This window comes from Pelobates fuscus, chromosome 6 (genome assembly GCF_036172605.1).
Source record: "Pelobates fuscus isolate aPelFus1 chromosome 6, aPelFus1.pri, whole genome shotgun sequence".
NCBI lineage: Eukaryota > Metazoa > Chordata > Amphibia > Anura > Pelobatidae > Pelobates > Pelobates fuscus.
In genome coordinates this window covers 213,726,844-213,747,934 of record NC_086322.1, presented here as the reverse complement: position 1 = coordinate 213,747,934, position 21,091 = coordinate 213,726,844, and the positions used below count along the sequence as shown (strand labels likewise).

The 21,091-nt window shown below is 46.4% G+C and overlaps 2 protein-coding genes across 5 annotated transcripts in view; both read left to right on the top strand.

Annotated features, from left to right (window-relative positions):
- The window catches only part of SMIM18 (small integral membrane protein 18), a 290,872-nt gene that overhangs the window by 22,645 nt on the left and 247,136 nt on the right, over positions 1–21,091 (top strand). The gene's annotated exons all lie outside the window — the stretch shown is intronic.
- The window catches only part of RBPMS (RNA binding protein, mRNA processing factor), a 275,699-nt gene that overhangs the window by 114,075 nt on the left and 140,533 nt on the right, over positions 1–21,091 (top strand). For 3 of the 4 annotated variants that reach the window (XR_010091264.1, XR_010091263.1, XM_063458730.1), the window contains exon 3: positions 328–366. The exons of the other annotated variant lie outside the window; for it this stretch is intronic. Coding sequence is in view for 1 of the 3 variants with exons in the window: in XM_063458730.1 (XP_063314800.1) it covers positions 328–366 (39 nt within the window). In the remaining 2 variants the exon portion in view is untranslated. The remainder of the gene's footprint in view (positions 1–327; positions 367–21,091) is intronic. 4 annotated transcript variants of the gene reach the window in all.

Genomic DNA, 21,091 nt, shown 5'->3' with positions numbered 1-21,091 from the left:
TGCCCCCATAGTACATTTCACTATCTGCTTCTATTCAATGTTTTCTCCACACGTCATTTTCACAAAACATCATATCCATCAACATGTCCTCCCCTCTGTCACAATGTTCTTCCGTAACTTGACCCGTCCTTCCTTGATTGTAAGCTCATTTGAGCAGGGTGTCTTCACCTGTTATGTCTGTCAATTCTTTGCATTTAAATAACCCCACCATACAATTATAAAGTGCTGCAGAAAACTTTGGCACTATATAGATGCAAATAACAATATTACATTTATATTAATCATTCATTTTATAAAATATTACTAACTTTTTAATTATTATTTTAGGGCTATGAAGGTTCCTTAATAAAGCTCACATCAAAGCAGGTAAGACCAAACACCATCTACTTTCATTTCCATGTGTCTTACTTCTATATACTATTCTCTATTCCCTAAACTGGTAATTGAGGAGAATTGACAAAAGAATTACCAGTTTTAGGACAGAATTTCAGAATTTTAAAAAAAACTCACACTACGCTATTTTTCAATCTCTGCTGCCTCTGCCTATAATTAACGTTGTCTTGTGTAACCTCACTGCCTACTCTGTGATATAGAATTTTGAAATATTATTTTATTAATGGTGAAAACGGGTGATCTCTTGGTTCCTACAGGTTTTTAACAGCCACATCATAACCACTAGTAATCTGTAGTTGTTATGGTACTTATTTTCACTTTGTATGAAAGCATGGTTATCCACTATATTGTGTCCCGTTGCGGAATATCAGGTAATTAGACATTATAGGTCAATATCTTAAGTGGAAAACAATCTCCAACTCAGCTATGTTTTTAGCCAAGTTATTTTGGCCTTCAAATTGCACATTACATCTGACTCTTTAGCCACACCACTCATGCCAAAAATACTTTATCAGATGTATTCACACAAATGTGAGCTGCTTCTAATTCACAATCTGGTTACAGAAAGACAGATAAACTGCAGACAGGTAGGGATATCCTTATTATATATCTTCCCGGGTGTCTCCTCCTCCTAATGCAGGTTGTGTTGTAGATCAGGTAATTTAGTACTGTCATTGGCTGAGCCATGTACTAACATTTGATAAGGAAGTAATTTTTTTTGAGGGGGTGTGGCTTAAGAGGCAGGCTTATGGTGCAGCATTCTGCAAAACATTTTTTTAAGCGCTTGCACTGTGTGCAAAAACTATAAAGATTGTCTCGGTTCTTCACTAAACACCAGATTTTTCCTGAATGTCCAAATCCTGTGAAAATGACAAATTCTGACTGCAGTGGGAATTCTAATGTTTACTATTGACACTTGCAGCAATCGCTTGGATGCATTCGGTGTCCAGAAATGTTCCCTCATGATGTAATAGCTAATATAGCATGGGAAACCACTCCACTATGAAAGCTCAGTCAGTGGTGAACCCTTGCAGAGTGAAGATGGATTTGTGATTTTAATTTGGCCTTTTTTAATAGGTATTAGTTTTATTGTCCTCCTCACTTACTATTATTAGTGTGAGAGGAGTAAGTACTTTTTAAAAAAAAAACTTTTTTTTAATGGGGAAAAGTCTTGCAAACTGGGGAACCATAGCCACTCTGGGAGGAAGGAGGGGACACCCTACTAATTAGTGGGGTACAATATTGATTATGCAACCCCCATTGTTTACTTATTTAAAGCTTCCACCTGCCACCTATGGGTGGGATTCTAGGCCCCCTCCTTAAAATTATAATTGGGTTCCCACATGCCACCAATGGGTGGGGGGATGACCATATGGCCTCCTCCTTTGATACCATACTGAGGGCCTCACACATAGGTGGGGGTGGCACTAGGTCCTACCCCTTTAATATTTATTTTAATGTCTCTCATCCGTTGCCCACGGGTGAGGGATTTAAGGGGAAGGTAATGCATTCACCCTCCCTGATATTTCAGACACCCTTTTTAGTGACTGGCCAGCAAACGTCCCTTATATAAATCCTTAGGCTTTTTTATTTGTTCCCCCCTTAACTATCCAGTGCGGTAACTGGCTGGCAAGAGCACTGCAGAGGGGTTTTAACTATTTGCTTGCTGGCTGCCAGTGCTGCAGATGCTCTCCAAGACGTTTATGAGACGCTCTCACAAATGGTTTATTGTGAATGTGAATACAATAATGAGTATTATGAATAATATACAAGATCCATATAGGAAATCTTATGAAACTTTACTGGCACTGCATTTATGCTGAAATGCTTTATGCTCAAGATTTTGTTTAACATTACAAGAAACTAATTTAAAGGACCATTACATTCACCCAGACCTCTTTATCTTAATGAATTGGTCTGGGAGCAGTGTTCCTGTCTCTTTTAACTTGCAATGTAAAATGTTGCAGTTTTGTAGAAAGTGCAGTGTTTACATTAGAGGGTTAAATACACCTCTAGTGGCTCTTTTCCTGACAACCATTTACAAGCAAACTTGTCTTGGATTCAGATGCTGCTGATAGTGTCTAAGTGTGTCAATGTGTGTATCTGTGTGTCAAGCAGGCCCGGACTGGCCATCGGGCGGCCATGGGCCGAGGCCGGCAGGGAGATCACAGGATCTCCCCTGCCGGTCTTTGCAGGGCCGGCACTATCCGAGCGCCGGCCCTGCAGTAGTCCATGGCGGGCCGGTGGGGAGATCAGAGATCTCCCTCACCGGCCCACATGCAGGATATTGCGGCCGCCGGCGGGGAGAGAGGGAGGGAGCCAGCCTTCCAGCAGAGGAACCCGGCGGAGCTCTAACTTGCAGCTCCGCCGGGTTCCTCTCGCGAGATTCGGAGCGTTGCCATAGCAACGCTCCGGGTCTCGCGAGAGTGAACTCTGAGGCTAGAGTTCACACACCACTAAGACCACCAGGGATGGTTGGCGGCAGCAGCAGGATCCCCCCTCCCAGGCATAAGGTAAGCAGGGAGGGGGGATATAATCCCCCACATTACATCACATCAGCCTCACAGACACCCCTAACACTCACAGCACACACACACACACACTGCACCCCATAACACTCACAGCACACACACACACACTGCACCCCATAACACTCACAGCACACACACACACACACTGCACCCCATAACACTCACAGCGCACACACACACACACTGCACCCCATAACACTCACAGCACACACACACACACTGCACCCCATAACACTCACAGCACACACACACACACTGCACCCCATAACACTCACAGCACACACACACACACTGCACCCCATAACACTCACAGCACACACACACACACACACTGCATCCCATAACACTCACAGCACACACACACACACACACTGCACCCCATAACACTCACAGCACACACACACACACACTGCACCCCATAACACTCACAGCACACACACACACTGCACCCCATAACACTCACAGCACACACACACACACACTGCACCCCATAACACTCACAGCACACACACACACTGCACCCCATAACACTCACAACACACACACACACACTGCACCCCATAACACACACACACACACTGCACCCCATAACACTCACAGCACACACACACTGCACCCCTGACATGCAGAGCACACATACACTGCACCCCTGACACTCACAGCACACACACACTGCACCCCTGACACTCACAGCACACACACACTGCACCCCTGGCACTCACAGCACCCTCACTAGCACACACATACACACACACACACACACACACACACACACACACTGTACCCCTAACACTCACAGCACTCTCACACACACACACTGCCCCCCTGATACACATAGCACCCTCACGCAAACAAAGCACCCACTCGCACACACACAGCACCCTTACCCACATAGCACCCTCACGCAAACACAGCACCCACTCGCACACACACAGCACCCTTACCCACATAGCACCCTCACGCAAACACAGAACCCATCACTCACACACACTGCACCCCTCACACACACACACACACACACACAGCACCCTCACACACACTGCACAATATGCTTTCCTAGCATTTTTGTCTCCTGGTATCCCAACTATGGAGACACCAGAGACAAATTTCAAGCAAACACAGTGCAAGCATGTTATTGAATTTGCTTGCGCAGTGCAGAACAAATACAGGGTCTTTTTCTCATGCCAGAGCTCTTCAGCAGAGCTCTGCGCATGGTCTACCCTGGAAGAGCATTGAACCAACATGCTCACTTTGTGTTGAGGCGTGCTTGTCATTGGTGATGACAAAACACACCCTGTCTGGCCCGCCCCCTTTTTAGTGGGCCGCTGTAATTAAAAAATGCCCGGGCCGAATTTTCTTCCCAGTCCGGCCCTGGTGTCAAGGTTTGTGTATGTGTCACTGGGTGTATCTAAGTGTGTCTGTCAGCTTGTGTGTTTCTGTTGGTGCAAGTGTGTGTATATGTTCCTGTGTGTATCTGAGTGTTTGTGTGTATTTGTGAGTCAAGATGTGTGTACCAGTGTGTCAGATCCAAACACACACACACACACACAGATACACACTGGCACATACAAACACAGATATACTCACCTTGACACACATCGACACATACAAACACAGATACACACACTTTGACACATAGATACAGACACCTTGACACGCAGACACATACACACACACACAGATACACTGTGTGTGTATCTGTGTCAGTGTGTGTATCTGTGTGCCACTATGCGCGGCCAATGTATGTGTATCTGTGTGTCATATTCATACACACTGGCACATACAAACACAGATACACACCTTGATACACAGACACATACAAACACAAATACACACTTTGACACACAGAAACACAGTGTGTCAAGGTGTGTGCATATGTGTGCCACTATGTGCCAGTGTGTATCTGTGTCAGATACATACATACACACACACACACACACACACACACATATACACACTATGGCACATACAAGCACAGATACACACACCTTGACACACCGACACACACTGGCACATACAACAAATGGGCCAATTGTATTTATTTTTTCCCGGGGGAAGGGAGGGTTCCACAATGTTGATACACTATGTCAAAACGTTCCAAATTAAATGGGAACCCCTGCTATAAAGGAACCTACAGTTATTTTTATGATTGTTGTTTTCAGGACTATAGGTTCCATTTCAATACATAGTAATGTGTACAACTTAGGAGACATATCATATTTATTAAATGCATCCTCTAAAGTTTAATTAATGAAAAGTGTAAACAACACGCATTGGACAGCAGAGCGCTGTAGAGAGACACATGAAAACTGTTAAACAGTCAGATGCTAGCATTTAAGTGAAATTACGTAACTTTGTTTCTAACACTTCATTCCTAATGTCAGTTTGTGAAACATAGATCTTTGATGGCGGATTGAAATCCAATCTTTCTCCTGCAGTGATAGACAAATGGCTTAATTCCAAAGAATATAGAACTAAGCTTCACATTTAACATAACTGTATGGTTGATCTAATTTTAAGGAATAACTTTTAAATTTACACTGGAGTTTCGAGGTGGTGATAGGTACATAAAGACAGAACATATAGAAGTCATACACATGTGGAAAGAGAAATCACTTGCCTCAACTACTCTTTGATATGTATTTATATCTGTGATTACCTGGGCAGAACATAGATATACTTTTTTCAAATTATTGGTCTTTATCGCTAATTATTGTATGACAAATTGGGAATGTGTTGTACTATATATTTAGAAACAATTTTTTTTTGTTTTTTTTATGGTCGTATATGCCAGACTGTCAAGGCATAGCATGGCATTTAATGCAAAGCATTGTTAATCCTATTAATACTGCGCACATGGGCCTGTGAGGGTGCATGTTTAAGAAATAGGATGGAATTCCCAAGTGCACATGTACTCGTACAGGATTTTGGAAGAGATGATAAAATGTGCATGCACATACATTAGCATTATGAGAAGGTGAGGGTACCAGTCCCTAAGAATGCTGGGAAGTAAATGCTTCAGTAGTGTATCAGAAAAGTATCCGTTCTAGTTTTAACAGACAGGGACTGCATTGAGCTGACTTGGCTAAATAAGCAGCTTGTTTATGGGGATTTTGATTCCTGCTGCATATAACAAGTGATCCTCTAGGACAGGGATGCATAAAAGTTAGATCCCCAGATGTTTTAAAACTACAGCTTCCATTATGCTTTATCATTGTAAAGGCATTCTAAGGGCATGCAAAGCATCATGGGAGTTGTAGTTCTACAAAATCTGGGGATCTACCATTTGGGCAGCCCTGCTCTAGGGATTCTATCTGGACAATAGAGAAATACAAGAGCTACAATGTGTTTAGTATCGGGAAATGGAGGGAATGTAGTCCCTCTCGGGTTTTGGCTCGGTGGCTGAAGTACTGGGTGGAAAAGAAAACTAAAATGTAGAATTTCTTTTAGATTGTGTCCCTGTCTGTGCAAATAGGAAACGTTTGCTTGTGTTTATTATATTTGTGTCAGTTTACTGAAACAGAAAGAAGGTATTGAGAGATGTGCATGTCATTTCTTTGGTCTGCAGAATTAGCCCATATGCTTTTTGTTTTCACTTCGCAAATACAGATAATACAGATACGCGATAAAATACATTCACTGGCAGAGGGGGGAAAAAAGCATAGGCTCCACAATCATTCCATTATACAAACTGTAGGACCTTCTAATCACACAGAACAGATACTGATATCAGTGGAGTGCCTTTCTAATTTAGAGTTGAGATCTAGCTGAATCAGGTTCTCCTAGATTTTTGCTTGAGCCAAGTTTCCAATCAATGAGTCACGTCAACATTTGACCCCTTTCCTTGAATCGTCTCCACTCAGCCAGATTGCAAGCTGTTTAATGTGAGTTATTCCCACCCTTTGTGTATTTTATATCTCAGCTCATTTTTAACCCAGCATAGTTGAATGTTGACGACACTTCTGATGTAATGCAATGCTGCAATTGAAGAATTATCATTAAAACTAAATTAACAGTGAAGTTAAAAATAAGTTAGGGCAGAAAGACTGCATTGACAGCAAATGTTATATTACCATATATGTTTTTTTTTCAGTCTACAAATGTATTTTTGTTTAGTCTGCTTCCTAGAGACAGTTATTCTTCTGTCATTCTGGTCTGGTCATTGGCTATTTTGAGTACACTGTTAGCACCAGCATGTACGGTCCCCAGCAGTCATGTTCTGCAGAAGCTGAGATATGGGTCCGTCTGTTCACAAAAGCACATGAACATTTTCAAAGCTAGAGAAGGTTTATATCTGCAACTCTTCTAGATTAAAAGGACAGTTTATTCACTATAACAACTTCATAAAAACAAAATTATGTGCCTTGGCACTGGTTCACCTTTAAGGGGTTAACCCATACTTGAACAGTTTAACCCCAAAGTGTCAGACGGATGCTTTCAGCTAAACAGCGGCGGCGCTGCCTGATTCTGCTGGAGCCTTCTATTTTGGAAAACTTTAGAAAAGGGCAGAGAGACAGGGAGATATGATGCTGCAACACAGACTTTGGGATAAAATTGTTTCAGAATGGGTTTAGCCACTTAGAGTGAGCACCATAAAAGCGAGCACTTATATGAAGATGTTATGGTGACCGGACTGTTCCTATAAGTAACTGAACATTGAAGAATCCCTAGGCAGGTTTTATTGTTTGATTTATGGACTTTCTGCATAGTTCCAATAGAATAATATAGGTCCCAAGCGAATTCAGAAAGGATTATACTTGTCTTAACCATTATTAACTTAGAAGGAGGCGCTTGAGATGGACGAGTCCATCCAATTCAGCCTTTTAATCATATTGTTATGATGTTTATCCTAAAGTTTAGTAAAGAATTCAACATCCTTTGCTGCTCTCTCTGTCGGCCAAACTTGGACCGTACTATTTCTCCCCTTCAGGCCTTCACCACAGCTAATGAACAGGATATGGCAGGGCCTCTCCTTTTCTCTCATTCCACCACTTATCCTTTTGATCCCATCCAATCTCATCTTATCAGATCTCTCTCCCCTTTTCTTGTGCCATCCTAAACACACATCTTTAAGTGCTCTCTTTCTTCTGGCATTGTCCCTGCTGCCCTTAAACATGCTACTGTTGTACCCATCCTAAAAAGCCATCTCTTGACCCGTCTTCAACTTCCAACTATCGTCCCATATCCCTGCTCCCTTTTTCCTCAAAGCTTCTAGAAAGACTTGTCTTTACCCGTTGGACTTGCTTTCTCAATTTCAACTCTCTTCTCAACCCTCTTCTGCCTCCTCTAGTCTACTCAGACCCAGTGGTGTACATACCGCTGTTGCAGGGGGCCCGGCTGCCCTGCGGACCCCTGCGACTGGGTGCCCGCTGGGGCCGCGCGTTCAAGGGGCACAGAGGGTGGCCCATGCTGTTAGGGCCACCTGATGGGTATGGATTTCCAGGGGGCCCCTGTCGCGTGGTTAAAGCACCGCAGCGCTGACATCACAGCTGGGAGGAAGTGACTGCCTGTCACTCCTAGTAGCTATCAGACAGAGCCGCGCAGGAGGAAGGAGAGGGAGTCACCACCAGCCTGACTCCCACCAGCCTGAGCCACCACTGGACTGCAGGGAAAGTCACCCTCCTGCACCTAAAAGGTAGGCAACAGGAGGGTGACAAACTTTTTGTATATATGTGTATTTGTTTGTATGTGTGTATGTGTGCCTGTTTGTCTGTATGTTTCTCTGTCTGTATGTGTCTGTGTGTATATGTATGAATGTGTCTGTGTGTGTGTCTGTCAGGGGTTGGGGGCATGGATCAGTTTTGCACTCTGGCCCCATGGATTGTGTGTACGCCACTGCTCAGTCCACTCTGATTAAAGTTGCACATGGTCTAATCGCTGTTAAATTTAAAGTCCACTGCTCTCTACTAGTTCTTCTTGACCTCTCTAGTGCCTTTGACACTGTTTATCATGTCCTCCTTCTCAGTCTCTGTGATACTGTCCTCTTGTGGTTCTCCTCCTATCTCACACAACTTTAATTCAGTGTGTCCTTGTTTGTTCCCTCTTTATACTGAGCCCCTTTTATATTTCTTTCACTGATTCATATATATGCCCCTTTTCTGTCTCTGGTGACCTTCTCCTGCTTGCACCATTACTGCTTTCACGCTTGTAGGACTTCTCAAGGGAAGTTCCTTGCCTTTGGAACAGCCTGCCTACCCCCATCAGACTCTCCACTAGTTTTCAATCATTTGAGAAGTCTCTCAAAACCCATCTTTTTAGAAAATCTTGTGACCTCCCAGAGTAACTTCTTTTTTACAAAACTATTTCTTGCTTTCTCCTAGAGGGCCACACTCCACTGTTACCTCCAGTTTGCTCCTTCCCCAACTTGTTTGTTTGCTGTCCCCTTATTGCCCTATTGTGTTTTAATACAAAACCTCCTCTAGACTGTCAGCTAGTTTGAGCAGGGTCCTCTTCAACCTGTTGTTCCTGTAACATTCTGTAATTGTTTCCTTTATTGTTAAATGTATCCCTTTTGTAATATTGTAAAGCACTGCAGAATTATTGAAATTATAAATGCCAATAATAATAATGATAGTAATAATATTTAGAATTGCCACCTGGCCGTTATTTGAGGCTGTCTGGCAAATGCAAGTATTGCAAAAATACCGGCAATGTAATGGCCAGTATTTTTCTCTAACCAGACTCTGGGGGAATGGTGAGAGAAATGGAACCAGAATATCCACCTCTATTATACATGGCAGATACACACACTACTATAAACAGATGCAGCAGATATACAGTGACATACAGGGCCGGATTAACATAGGGGCTGATGGAGCTGCAGCTCCAGGCCCAGGGAATAGGCCCATTGAAAAGAAGAAAACTTTTTTTTTTTTTTTTTAACACACTACTCTTAGGTTTGCCACCTGACTGGCACAGCCAATATTTGAGGCTGCCGGGCCGTGCCGGTATTGCAGTAATACCAGCAATATAAATGCAGGTATTTTTCTCAGAATAAATTGAGATTACCCTGCAATACCAGCACCGGCCAGTACTGTGTGTGGAGAGAGGCAGGAATAGGAAGTTACAGCATATCCCTGCCTCTCTCTACTACTTACTGATCTGTGGGGGAGCAGCAACACAGCACAGATTCCAGACAGCGGCTCTACAGCTCAGGTAAGTGAGGGATGGGGGGGAAAGGCAGCAAGGACACATGGAGACACTGAGACATATGTGGACACAGACACTAGGGGACACTGAGACACTAGAGGACATATGGGTACACTGAGACACTAGGGGACACAGACCCTAGGGGAGACAGACACTAGGGGACATGGGGACACACACACTGGGAGACCTGGAAACACTGAACACTGGAAAACATGGGGACACTGAGACACTAGGGTACACTGAGACACTAGGGTACACTGAGACACTAGGGTACACTGAGACACTAGGGTACACTGAGACACTAGGGTACACTGAGACACTAGGGTACACTGAGACACTAGGGTACACTGAGACACTAGGGTACACTGAGACACTAGGGTACACTGAGACACTAGGGTACACTGAGACACTAGGGTACACTGAGACACTAGGGGACACTGAGACACTAGGGGACACTGAGACACTAGGGGACACTGAGACACTAGGGGACACTGAGACACACGGGGACACTGAGACACACGGGGACACTGAGACACACGGGGACACTGAGACACACGGGGACACTGAGACACACGGGGACACTGAGACACACTGGGACACTGAGACACACGGAGACACTGAGACACACGGGGACACTGAGACACACGGGGACACTGAGACACACGGGGACACTGAGACACACGGGGACACTGAGACACACGGGGACACTGACACTAGGGGACACAGACACTAGGGGACACTGAGACACTAGGGGACACTGAGACACTAGGGGACACTGAGACACTAGGGGACACTGAGACACTAGGGGACACTGAGACACTAGGGGACACTGAGACACTAGGGGACACTGAGACACTAGGGGACACTGAGACACTAGGGGACACTGAGACACTAGGGGACACTGAGACACTAGGGGACACTGAGACACTAGGGGACACTGAGACACTAGGGGACACTGAGACACTAGGGGACACTGAGACACTAGGGGACACTGAGACACTAGGGGACACTGAGAGACACATGGGGACATTGGGAGACACTGAGACATTGGGACACAGAGACACTATGTCCCCATTTCTCCCAGTGTCCCACATCCAGTGTCGCTAGTGTCTGTGTCCCCAAGTCTCCCAGTGTCTGTGTTCCTAGTGTCTCAGTGTGCCTAGTGTGCCCATGTCTCCCAGTGTCCCTATATGTCCCAGTGTCCCCATGTCTATGTCCGCAAATGTCCAATGTCTCCCAGTGTCCCAAGTGTCTGTTTCCCAGCCAGTGTCCCCTAGTCTCACAGTGTCTGTGTTCCCATGTCTCTGTGTCCCTAGTGTCTTAGTGTCCCCAAATGTTTCAGTGTCACCATGTCTCCCAGTGTCCCCATTTCTACCAGTTTCCCTAAATGTCTCAGTGTCCCCATGTCTCTCTGTGTCCCCGGGTCTCTCTGTGTCCCCGGGTCTCTCTGTGTCCCCATGTCTCTCTGTGTCCCCATGTCTCTCTGTGTCCCCATGTCTCTCTGTGTCCCCATGTCTCTCTGTGTCCCCATGTCTCTCTGTGTCCCCGGGTCTCTCTGTGTCCCCGGGTCTCTCTGTGTCCCCGGGTCTCTCTGTGTCCCCGGGTCTCTCTGTGTCCCCGGGTCTCTCTGTGTCCCCGGGTCTCTCTGTGTCCCCAGTATCCTAGTGACATGGGGACACACTGAGACATTGGGACACTGGGAGAAATGGAGACACTGAGACACTGGGAGACTAGGGGACTGGACGGCATGGGGACACTGACACTGTGATACATAGGGACACTGAGACAACTGGGTGACTTGCGAGACAGACACTGGGAGCAATCCATCTATACAGCAGAATCAAACTGTGAGTAGTTTGTTGGTGATTTTACAGAATTTTCTCTGATGTCACTCCTTGTGATTATACAAATATTAAGGCATTGTATTTTTTTTCCAAGAAAGATGGCAACCCTAACTACTCTTCACATACTCTTGCTTAAAGGAGCACTATAGGGTCAGGGTCATGTATTTCTGACCCTATTATGTTCAAACCACCTGGCCCCTTCTTGCCTCCCTAAGTATTGTAAAATATAACTAGCATTTAAGTCTGCAGCTGCTGGCACTGCCTCTGAACTGACTGTCTGCTGACATCATCAGAAGTGGTGGTCTGAGCAAATTACAATACTTCCCCAAAGGATTGGCTGAGACTGTCAACTAGGCAGATCAGGGGCAGAGCCAGCACAAGTCCAACATAGCCCTGGCCAATAGCATCTCCTCATAAAAAGATAAATTGAATCAATGCATCTCTATGAGGAAAGTTCACTGTCTGCATGCAGAGGGTGGAGACACTGAATGGCAGTGCTGCACACTAGGCGGTACTGCCCCAGGAAGCACCTCTAGCAGCCATCTAAGGAGTGGCCAGTGGAGTTATTTTCTCTGAAAAGACAGTGTTTACTGCAAAAGGCCTGAATGGAATGATTCTACTTACCAGAACAAATACAATAAGCTGTAGTTGTTCTGGTGACTATAGTGTCCCTTTAAGTTTGGAAGCTTAAGAGGGATGTATGTGAACAAAACTTGTGTGGACTGGCTGACAATAAAATTAGTTTAGGTAATGCAGATGTTGGTCTCTCTAACACTGTGGCATGTCCCCTTTCTTCTACACTCACTACATACACCTTTTCTCTGTCTCAGACTATATACCAGGAACTTCTGCCTGCTAGTCAGAAGGTAAGGAGACAAGTGGACCAGCGAGTGCTAGGGGACAGTCCTTAGAAAGCATGGAGTGAGCGCATCATTAGACGCATTTATGTCAAGCTCAGGGTGCTGCCTGCATAGTATGCCCTTAATTGGACAGCCTGCAGGATTGGCGGGCAGCCTGACATGCATTCATGCCAGGCTGTCCTTCAAATTCTTTGGACAGACATGCCCCCTTTTTGGGCATGTTCTCCCCTTTTGGCAGGTCTGGTCACGTGATTCGACCATGGATTCGACCAGTGGCCCACCCTTTTACCCCGCCCATTGACTTCCTGCTTCACTGCTGTTAGGGGTTATGGATTTACTTGAAAGATGAACGCATAAATTAGAGAGAGTAGCATAGAGTATGTGTTTTCTTAAAGCTGCATCCTATGAGTTTCCCTCCAGCACCATCTCCATCAGATGTTTTTGGTCGATAAGATTCCGTAATTAGGCCCATCATAATTTTCAGCACCAGGTCCAGTGTGCTCTTAATCCGGCCCTGTATATATATACCTATATATAAATAAAAATAATTAAAAAAAATTATATACATATATATACACACATATATGTGCTGCCGGGCCGGGTGGCAGTTTCGCCGGCACTCCTGTCACTAATGCTGAGGACTGAAGGAGGAGCATGTCTATCATGCTCCCTCGCGGTTCCTACAATTCCCAGCACAGTATGCTGTATCAGTATACTGTGCTGGGAATTGTGGGAACCGCGAGGGAGCATGGTAGAGAGACATGCTCCTCCTTCACTCCTCAGCATTAGTGACAGGAGTGCCGCCGGACCGGCGAAACTGCCACCCGGCCCGGCAGCTCCAGCGTGGAACGCGGCCGGCCCCCCTGACTTCTCTAGGTAAATGATAGGGGGGAAGAAAGGGATTATAGAGACACAAGGGTAGAGGGGAAAATAAAACAGAGGGGGAGGAGTGAGACACGGGGGAAAATAGGGGGAATAGAGAGATGGTGGATGGAGAAGAAAGAGAAACACAGGAAACGGGGGAGAAAGAGACAGAGGGGAAGAGAGAGACACACAAGGGGAGAAGGAGACAGAGGGGAAGAGAGAGGCTGGGAAGGAGAGGGGAGACAAACACAGAGGAGCAGTAGGGGAGACAAAAAGCCACACAGAGGGGCTGGAGATAAAGAGACACACCTAGCACACAGGGGCTGTATATATCACTGGTGGATCCCCGTTGCCACCTCTCCCCCAAGAGGCTCTCCCCTGCTGGCCGTTCTGCCTCCCCATTTCACAGGCACCGTTCGGGCAGCCGGCAGGGGAAGGAGGAAGAGAGGACCCAATAGCTCAGCTGGCAGCTCCTCTGGGTCCTTCTCACGCGAGCACAGAGCGTTGCCGCGGTTACCACGGCAACGCTCCGACTCTCACGAGAGTGAACTATTAGCCCTGGAGATACCGGCTAGAGTTCACTCTCAGCACTGCGACCACCAGGGATTCCTGGTGGTCGCAGTGGTGAGAGTGAACTCTAGCCCCATACACACACTGCCCCCACACACACACACACACATACACACCATACACATTCACACACAGGCCCCACACACACTGCCCCATGCACACATTGCCCCCCATACACACACATACACAGCCCCCCATACACACATTGCCCCACACACCACACCCCCTCACACATTGCACCACTGCTCCTATACCCTACTACAGCCCCATATCCCAGCAGACCCCAGGTAAGTTGTCAAACCTTTTTTAAGAACTACGGAGTATGATGACCTCTCTGGTAGATTATGTAGCTACTATAAACAACAGGTTACATAACCTGGAAGCCACTGGTCAGACTAGCATTCCGGAAGTTCTAATTCCACTAGGACAACCAGAAACCGGCTCAGGACAGGGCCGGATTAACATAGGGGCTGATGGAGCTGCAGCTCCAGGCCCAGGCCCATGGAATAGGCCGATTTAAAAAATGTTTTTTTTTTTCTACACACTACTCTTAGGTTTTCCTCCTGACTGGTATTTTAAGGCACAGTTTGTATTTGAGGCTGCCTGGCCGTGCTGGTATTGCAGTATTATTATTGTATGGACAGAGGCAGGGATAGGAAGTTACAGCATATCCCTCCCTGCCTCTCTCTACTGACTGATACACAGGGGAGCAGCTAAACAGTACAGAGAGTTCAGCAGCAGCTCAGGCTACAGCTCAGGGAAGTGAGGGATGAGGGGAAAGGCATCAGGGAGATATGGGGACACTGAGACACTAGGGGACACTGGGAGACATGGGGACACTGGGAGACATGGGGACACTGGGAGACATGGGGACACTGGGAGACATGGGGACACTGGGAGACATGGGGACACTGGGAGACATGGGGACACTGGGAGACATGGGGACACTGGGAGACATGGGGACACTGGGAGACATGGGGACACTGGGAGACATGGGGACACTGAGACACATGGGGACACTGAGACACATGGGGACACTGAGACACATGGGGACACTGAGACACATGGGGACACTGAGACACATGGGGACACGGGGACACATGGGGACACGGGGACACATGGGGACACGGGGACACATGGGGACACTGAGACACTGAGACACACGGGGACACTGAGACACACGGGGACACTGAGACACACGGGGACACTGAGACACACGGGGACACTGAGACACACGGGGACACTGAGACACACGGGGACACTGAGACACACGGGGACACTGAGACACACGGGGACACTGAGACACACGGGGACACAGACACACGGGGACACAGACACACGGGGACACTGAGACACACGGGGACACTGAGACACACGGGGACACTGAGACACACGGGGACACTGAGACACACGGGGACACTGAGACACACGGGGACACTGAGACACACGGGGACACTGAGACACACGGGGACACTGAGACACACGGGGACACTGAGACACACGGGGACACTGAGACACACGGGGACACTGAGACACACGGGGACACTGAGACACACGGGGACACTGAGACACACGGGGACACTGAGACACACGGGGACACTGAGACACACGGGGACACTGAGACACACGGGGACACTGAGACACACGGGGACACTGAGACACACGGGGACACTGAGACACACGGGGACACTGAGACACACGGGGACACTGAGACACACGGGGACACTGAGACACACGGGGACACTGAGACACACGGGGACACTGAGACACACGGGGACACTGAGACACACGGGGACACTGAGACACACGGGGACACTGAGACACACGGGGACACTGAGACACACGGGGACACTGAGACACACGGGGACACTGAGACACACGGGGACACTGAGACACACGGGGACACTGAGACACACGGGGACACTGAGACACACGGGGACACTGAGACACACGGGGACACTGAGACACACGGGGACACTGAGACACACGGGGACACTGAGACACACGGGGACACTGAGACACACGGGGACACTGAGACACACGGGGACACTGAGACACACGGGGACACTGAGACACACGGGGACACTGAGACACACGGGGACACTGAGACACACGGGGACACTGAGACACTAGGGGACACAGATACATGGGGACGCTGTGAGACATAGGTAGACACATTGGGACACATGTCTCCCAGTGTCCCCATGCCTCCAAGCCTGTGTCCCTAATGTCTCAGTGTCCCCAGGGCTCCCAGTATCCCCATGCCTTCCAGCCAGTGTCCCCATGGCTCCCAGTGTCCCCATGGCTCCCAGTGTCCCCATGGCTCCCAGTGTCCCCATGGCTCCCAGTGTCCCCATGGCTCCCAGTGTCCCCATATGTCTCCCAGTGTCCACATGTCTCCCAGCCAGTGTCTGTGTCCCCATGTCTCCCAGCCAGTGTCCCTAGTGTCTGTGTCCCCATATCTCTGTGTCTCCATGTCTCCCAGTATCTGCGTCCCCATGTCTGTGTCCCTAGTGTCTGTGACCCAATTTCTCCCAGTGTTCCCAAATGTCTTTGTCCCCATGTCTCTCAGTGTCCCCATGTCTGTATCCACAAGTGTCCCCAAGTGTCTCAGTGTCCCCGTGTCTCTGTGTCCCCATGTATCCTAGTGACACGGGACACACTGAGACATGGGGACACTGGGAGAAATGGGGACACAGACACTGGGAGACTAGGGGACTGGTTGACATGGGGACACTAACACTGTGATTATTATTATTATTATTATTATTATGATATTTATAGAGCGCCGTCAAATTCCGCAGCGCTTTACAATGGGTGGACGAACAGACATGTAGTTGTAACCAGACAAGTTGGACACTCAGGAACAGAGGGGTTGAGGGCCCTGCTCAATGAGCTTACATGCTAGAGGGAGTGGGGTATAGGGACACTGATGCCAGGCTGGCCTTCCAATTCTTTGGACAGACATACCCCTTTTTGGGCATGTTCGCCCCTTCTGGCAGTTCTGGTCATGTGATTTGCATCATCGGCCTACTCTTTTACCCCGCCCATTGGCTTCCTGCTTCACTGGACAGATACATGACGCTTGGGAGGTAGGACTGTTTTAGTGTTTTTCGTCGATAAGATTCTGTAATTAGGCCCCATCATAATTGTCAGCACCAGGCCCACTGGGCTCTTAATCCGGCCCTGGTTACATACACTGCAACGCACACTCACAGTATACACACACTGACATACATACATGTTATACACACACTTAGACAATGACACTGCTATACACACACGTATACAATGACATTGCTGTAAACACACTCATTCAGACAGTGTACACACTGCTACATATAATACAAGTGCAGTCAGACATAGTACACACATTGTGAGTAGTTTATTAGTGATTTAGGGAATTTTGCCCTTCCAAATTTTTTTTTTCTTCTTTTACTTCCTTGTCGGAGATGTTGCATAATATCCGTTGACGTTGTGTCCTGTGATGTCATGCATATATAACCAATTGTGAAAATTAGCATAGCCTGTATTTATTATTTTCCTCTCATATAGTAGCAGTACTGAACAAGTGGGATGTAACTTCTGTTATGGACAAGAAGCTCCCCCTCAAATTTGAATATATAGGACATGCCCCCATCTGCTGCCCATATAACCCCTGTACCTCAAAGAAAACTCCAATTCTTTTTGGCTCGGCAACAGGACGGACAAGCTCCTCCAAAGGACCAGGCAGAGATCGTTGCGGTCAGCACAGGCTGCTGATCGGGGAGATGAGTGGCCGATAGCTCCCCAGGTGGGATCTGAGCAGCTAACAAACTTCCGTTTAGTTGCGTTACAGAACGCAACTGGAAGCCGTCTTATGTGGCCTCATCCTGGGAAGTCCCGGGCGGACCTCCCACCTTTAATACTTACGCATGCGCCCAGCCGTGGAACGCATGCCCAGGAGGTGTTGCGTTCCATTGAACACAGAATCGCACTACTGCGCAGGCGCAAAACGGTAGTTCTGAATGTTGGCGCTAACATTCTAATTATTTAGCTATAAATGCTGTGCAGAAACTGTCTGACCCCAAGGGTGGGTGCCAGTACAGATTCTCCATGTCACCAGCCCTCCTGCACAGTGGTGAGGTGTTTGAGGTGAGAATTTCATTTAAAATCTCCCTTGAATGCTTTCACTTATTAGCATGCCTTCTGATACACAGTATTTCTATTTACAGAATATGTCCAGTCCTACTTCTCCGGATAAAGCTGAAAAAGAAAAGATGTCAGCTACTATCCCAAAAAAGGCCACGAGCAAATCAAAGCACTTGTGTTGCTTGGAATGTGCAGTCCCTCTGCCAGACAGATGTTGAAATAAAACCTGTAATCAATGCTCAATGGAATTACTGGAGATATCCAAGCAAAATTAAATGTCCTCATTCCTGTGCTGGTTTCAGGAGAATTTATCACAGACCTTAACGTCATTTAAAGATACCATTAAGAAAGATAGTGAGTCTGTTGCTATTCAAGGAAAACAGACAAAGAAAGTAGGAGAGAAAGATCTCCATCCCTGTCTGAGCTGTCATCAGGGGAATGTTCATCTTCTTCCTTTTCGGAGGTTTCCAGTCTGGTTTCAAGGAAGTATCTTCAGTTCTTCAGGAAACTAAACCTACCAAGGGTAAGGGAAAAGTCTTTTCTATGCACCCTAGGGTTATGGATCTCCTACAAAGAGAGTGGAAGAATCCTGAAAGACGTGCTTTTTTTCAAAGCACTTAAAACAACTTTTTAAGCTACAGACTGAAGAAAAATGGGAAGACGTTCCAAAAGTCGATATTCAAGTAGCACAACTATATATACCTATTAGTGAGGTTTCTGGGTTAAAAGATCCCATGGACAAGCAGGACAAAACATCTAGCAGAAGAATATTTCAGGCTGTTCAGGCTCAGCTATTGTTTCTCCTGAAACTTTCTAACGAGTTTCTTTCAGATGCCTCTGATGAGATGCTATGATTATCTGCCAGGATCATGGGTTTGTCCTCGTGGCCAGAAGTTATTTGGTACCCCTCTGGAATATATAATAAGACATGTCTGAAACCAAAAAAGCATTTCCTCAGGATTCAAGATATTCAGGACCTCAGAACTATAAAAGGTATCCGTTCAGAGGACAACGTTCATTTGTCTACCTGGGGGATTTCGAAAATTTCACAAACAGAACAGTGACACCAGCAGATTCAGAGGTCTCAATAAACAGGACAAAATGAAAAAGTATTGATGCCAAAAGAGTGGGAAGTTGTCTTCGGTTCTTTTCTCAAATGTGGAATGATTCAACTTCAAATTATTGGATTCTAAAAACTATTTCATAAGGATACAGAATCCGCTTTTCTACTGTACCAAAACCATCTTTTCTACTTTCAAAGTACCCATCACGAAAGAAATCAAAGGCACTCCTATCAGAATCCCTACTCTTTTTTTACACAAGGACGTTATAGAAAAGTACCCAAAAACAAGGAATTTCAGAGGGTTTACTTTCTTTAGTTCAGAAACCAGACAAATCCTTCCGGCCTATCCCAGACCTCAAGGATGTCAACGCATGTATCCCTTATCAAAGGTTCCGTATGGAAAATATATTGTCAGTGAATCACCTCCTACAGAAGGGAGAATTCATGGCAAAGTTGGATCTAAAGGATGCCTACTCCATGTTCCAGTGTCGGTGTTTTCGCTGAAGTTTCTAAGTTTTGCAATACTAACAGGAAGAAGAAAGATTCTTCATTTTCGGATCAAAGTCCTTCCGTTTGGCCTTTCATCAGCCCCTCGCATCTTTACAAAGATCCTGGCTCCTATAGCGGCAACCTTACGCTTAAGAGGTGTTACAATAGTTCCTTACCTGGATGATTTGTTCTTAAAAGCAGAATCAGAACACCTCCTCAGGTTACACCTCAAGATCACAAGAAAGGTTTTGGAAGATCACGGTTGGCTGGTAAACTTACAAAAATCCCAGTTGATTCCTTCGAGTCTGGAATTCCTGGGGCTTCTGGTGGATTCAAGGTCCCTCTCCCTTTTTCTTTCCATGTCAAAATAAAGAAGAATTTGCAGGGCCGTTTCAAAACTACAAAAGAATGTATGCTCCAACAGACAGGCAATGAGTGTCCTGGGGCTTCTCACCTCCACAATCCCAGCAGTTGGATGGGAAAAAGCAGAAATAAGACAAAAGGAAGATTTGGATTTCACCTATCAAAAAAAGGTGAGAAAACAGCTAAATTGGTGGAAAGAAAAAAACTGCTTTTCCAGAGGCCTTTCATTCGACAAGTGGTGTTCCCATCATATTGATGGTGGTGTTCCCATCATATTGATGGTGGTGTTCCCATCATATTGATGGTGGTGTTCCCATCATATTGATGGTGGTGTTCCCATCATATTGAAGGTGGTGTTCCCATCATATTGATGGTGGTGTTCCCATCATATTGATGGTGGTGTTCCCATCATATTGATGGTGGTGTTCCCATCATATTGAAGGTGGTGTTCCCATCATATTGATGGTGGTGTTCCCATCATATTGATGGTGGTGTTCCCATCATATGATGGTGTTCCCATCATATTTCCATTGAAGGCCAATTCCACGAGGGCAATGGCAACTTCCTGACCTGAAAGATCTGCGGCTTCACCAGAAGACATCTGTAAGGCAGCTACTTGGTCTTCATTTCACACCTTTTTTTTAAGCATTATAGGCTGGACATATTCTCATCCTTTGAAGCTGCTTTAGGGTGGAATGTTCTCCAGGCAGTGGCCTCCTAATTTCCCACCCTTTGTTTGTTACAGGGTTTTTGCTATATATCCCACTTGTCCAGTACTGCCACTATACTAGAGGAAAAACAGTAATTTTACTTACCGTAAATTCCTTTTTTCTT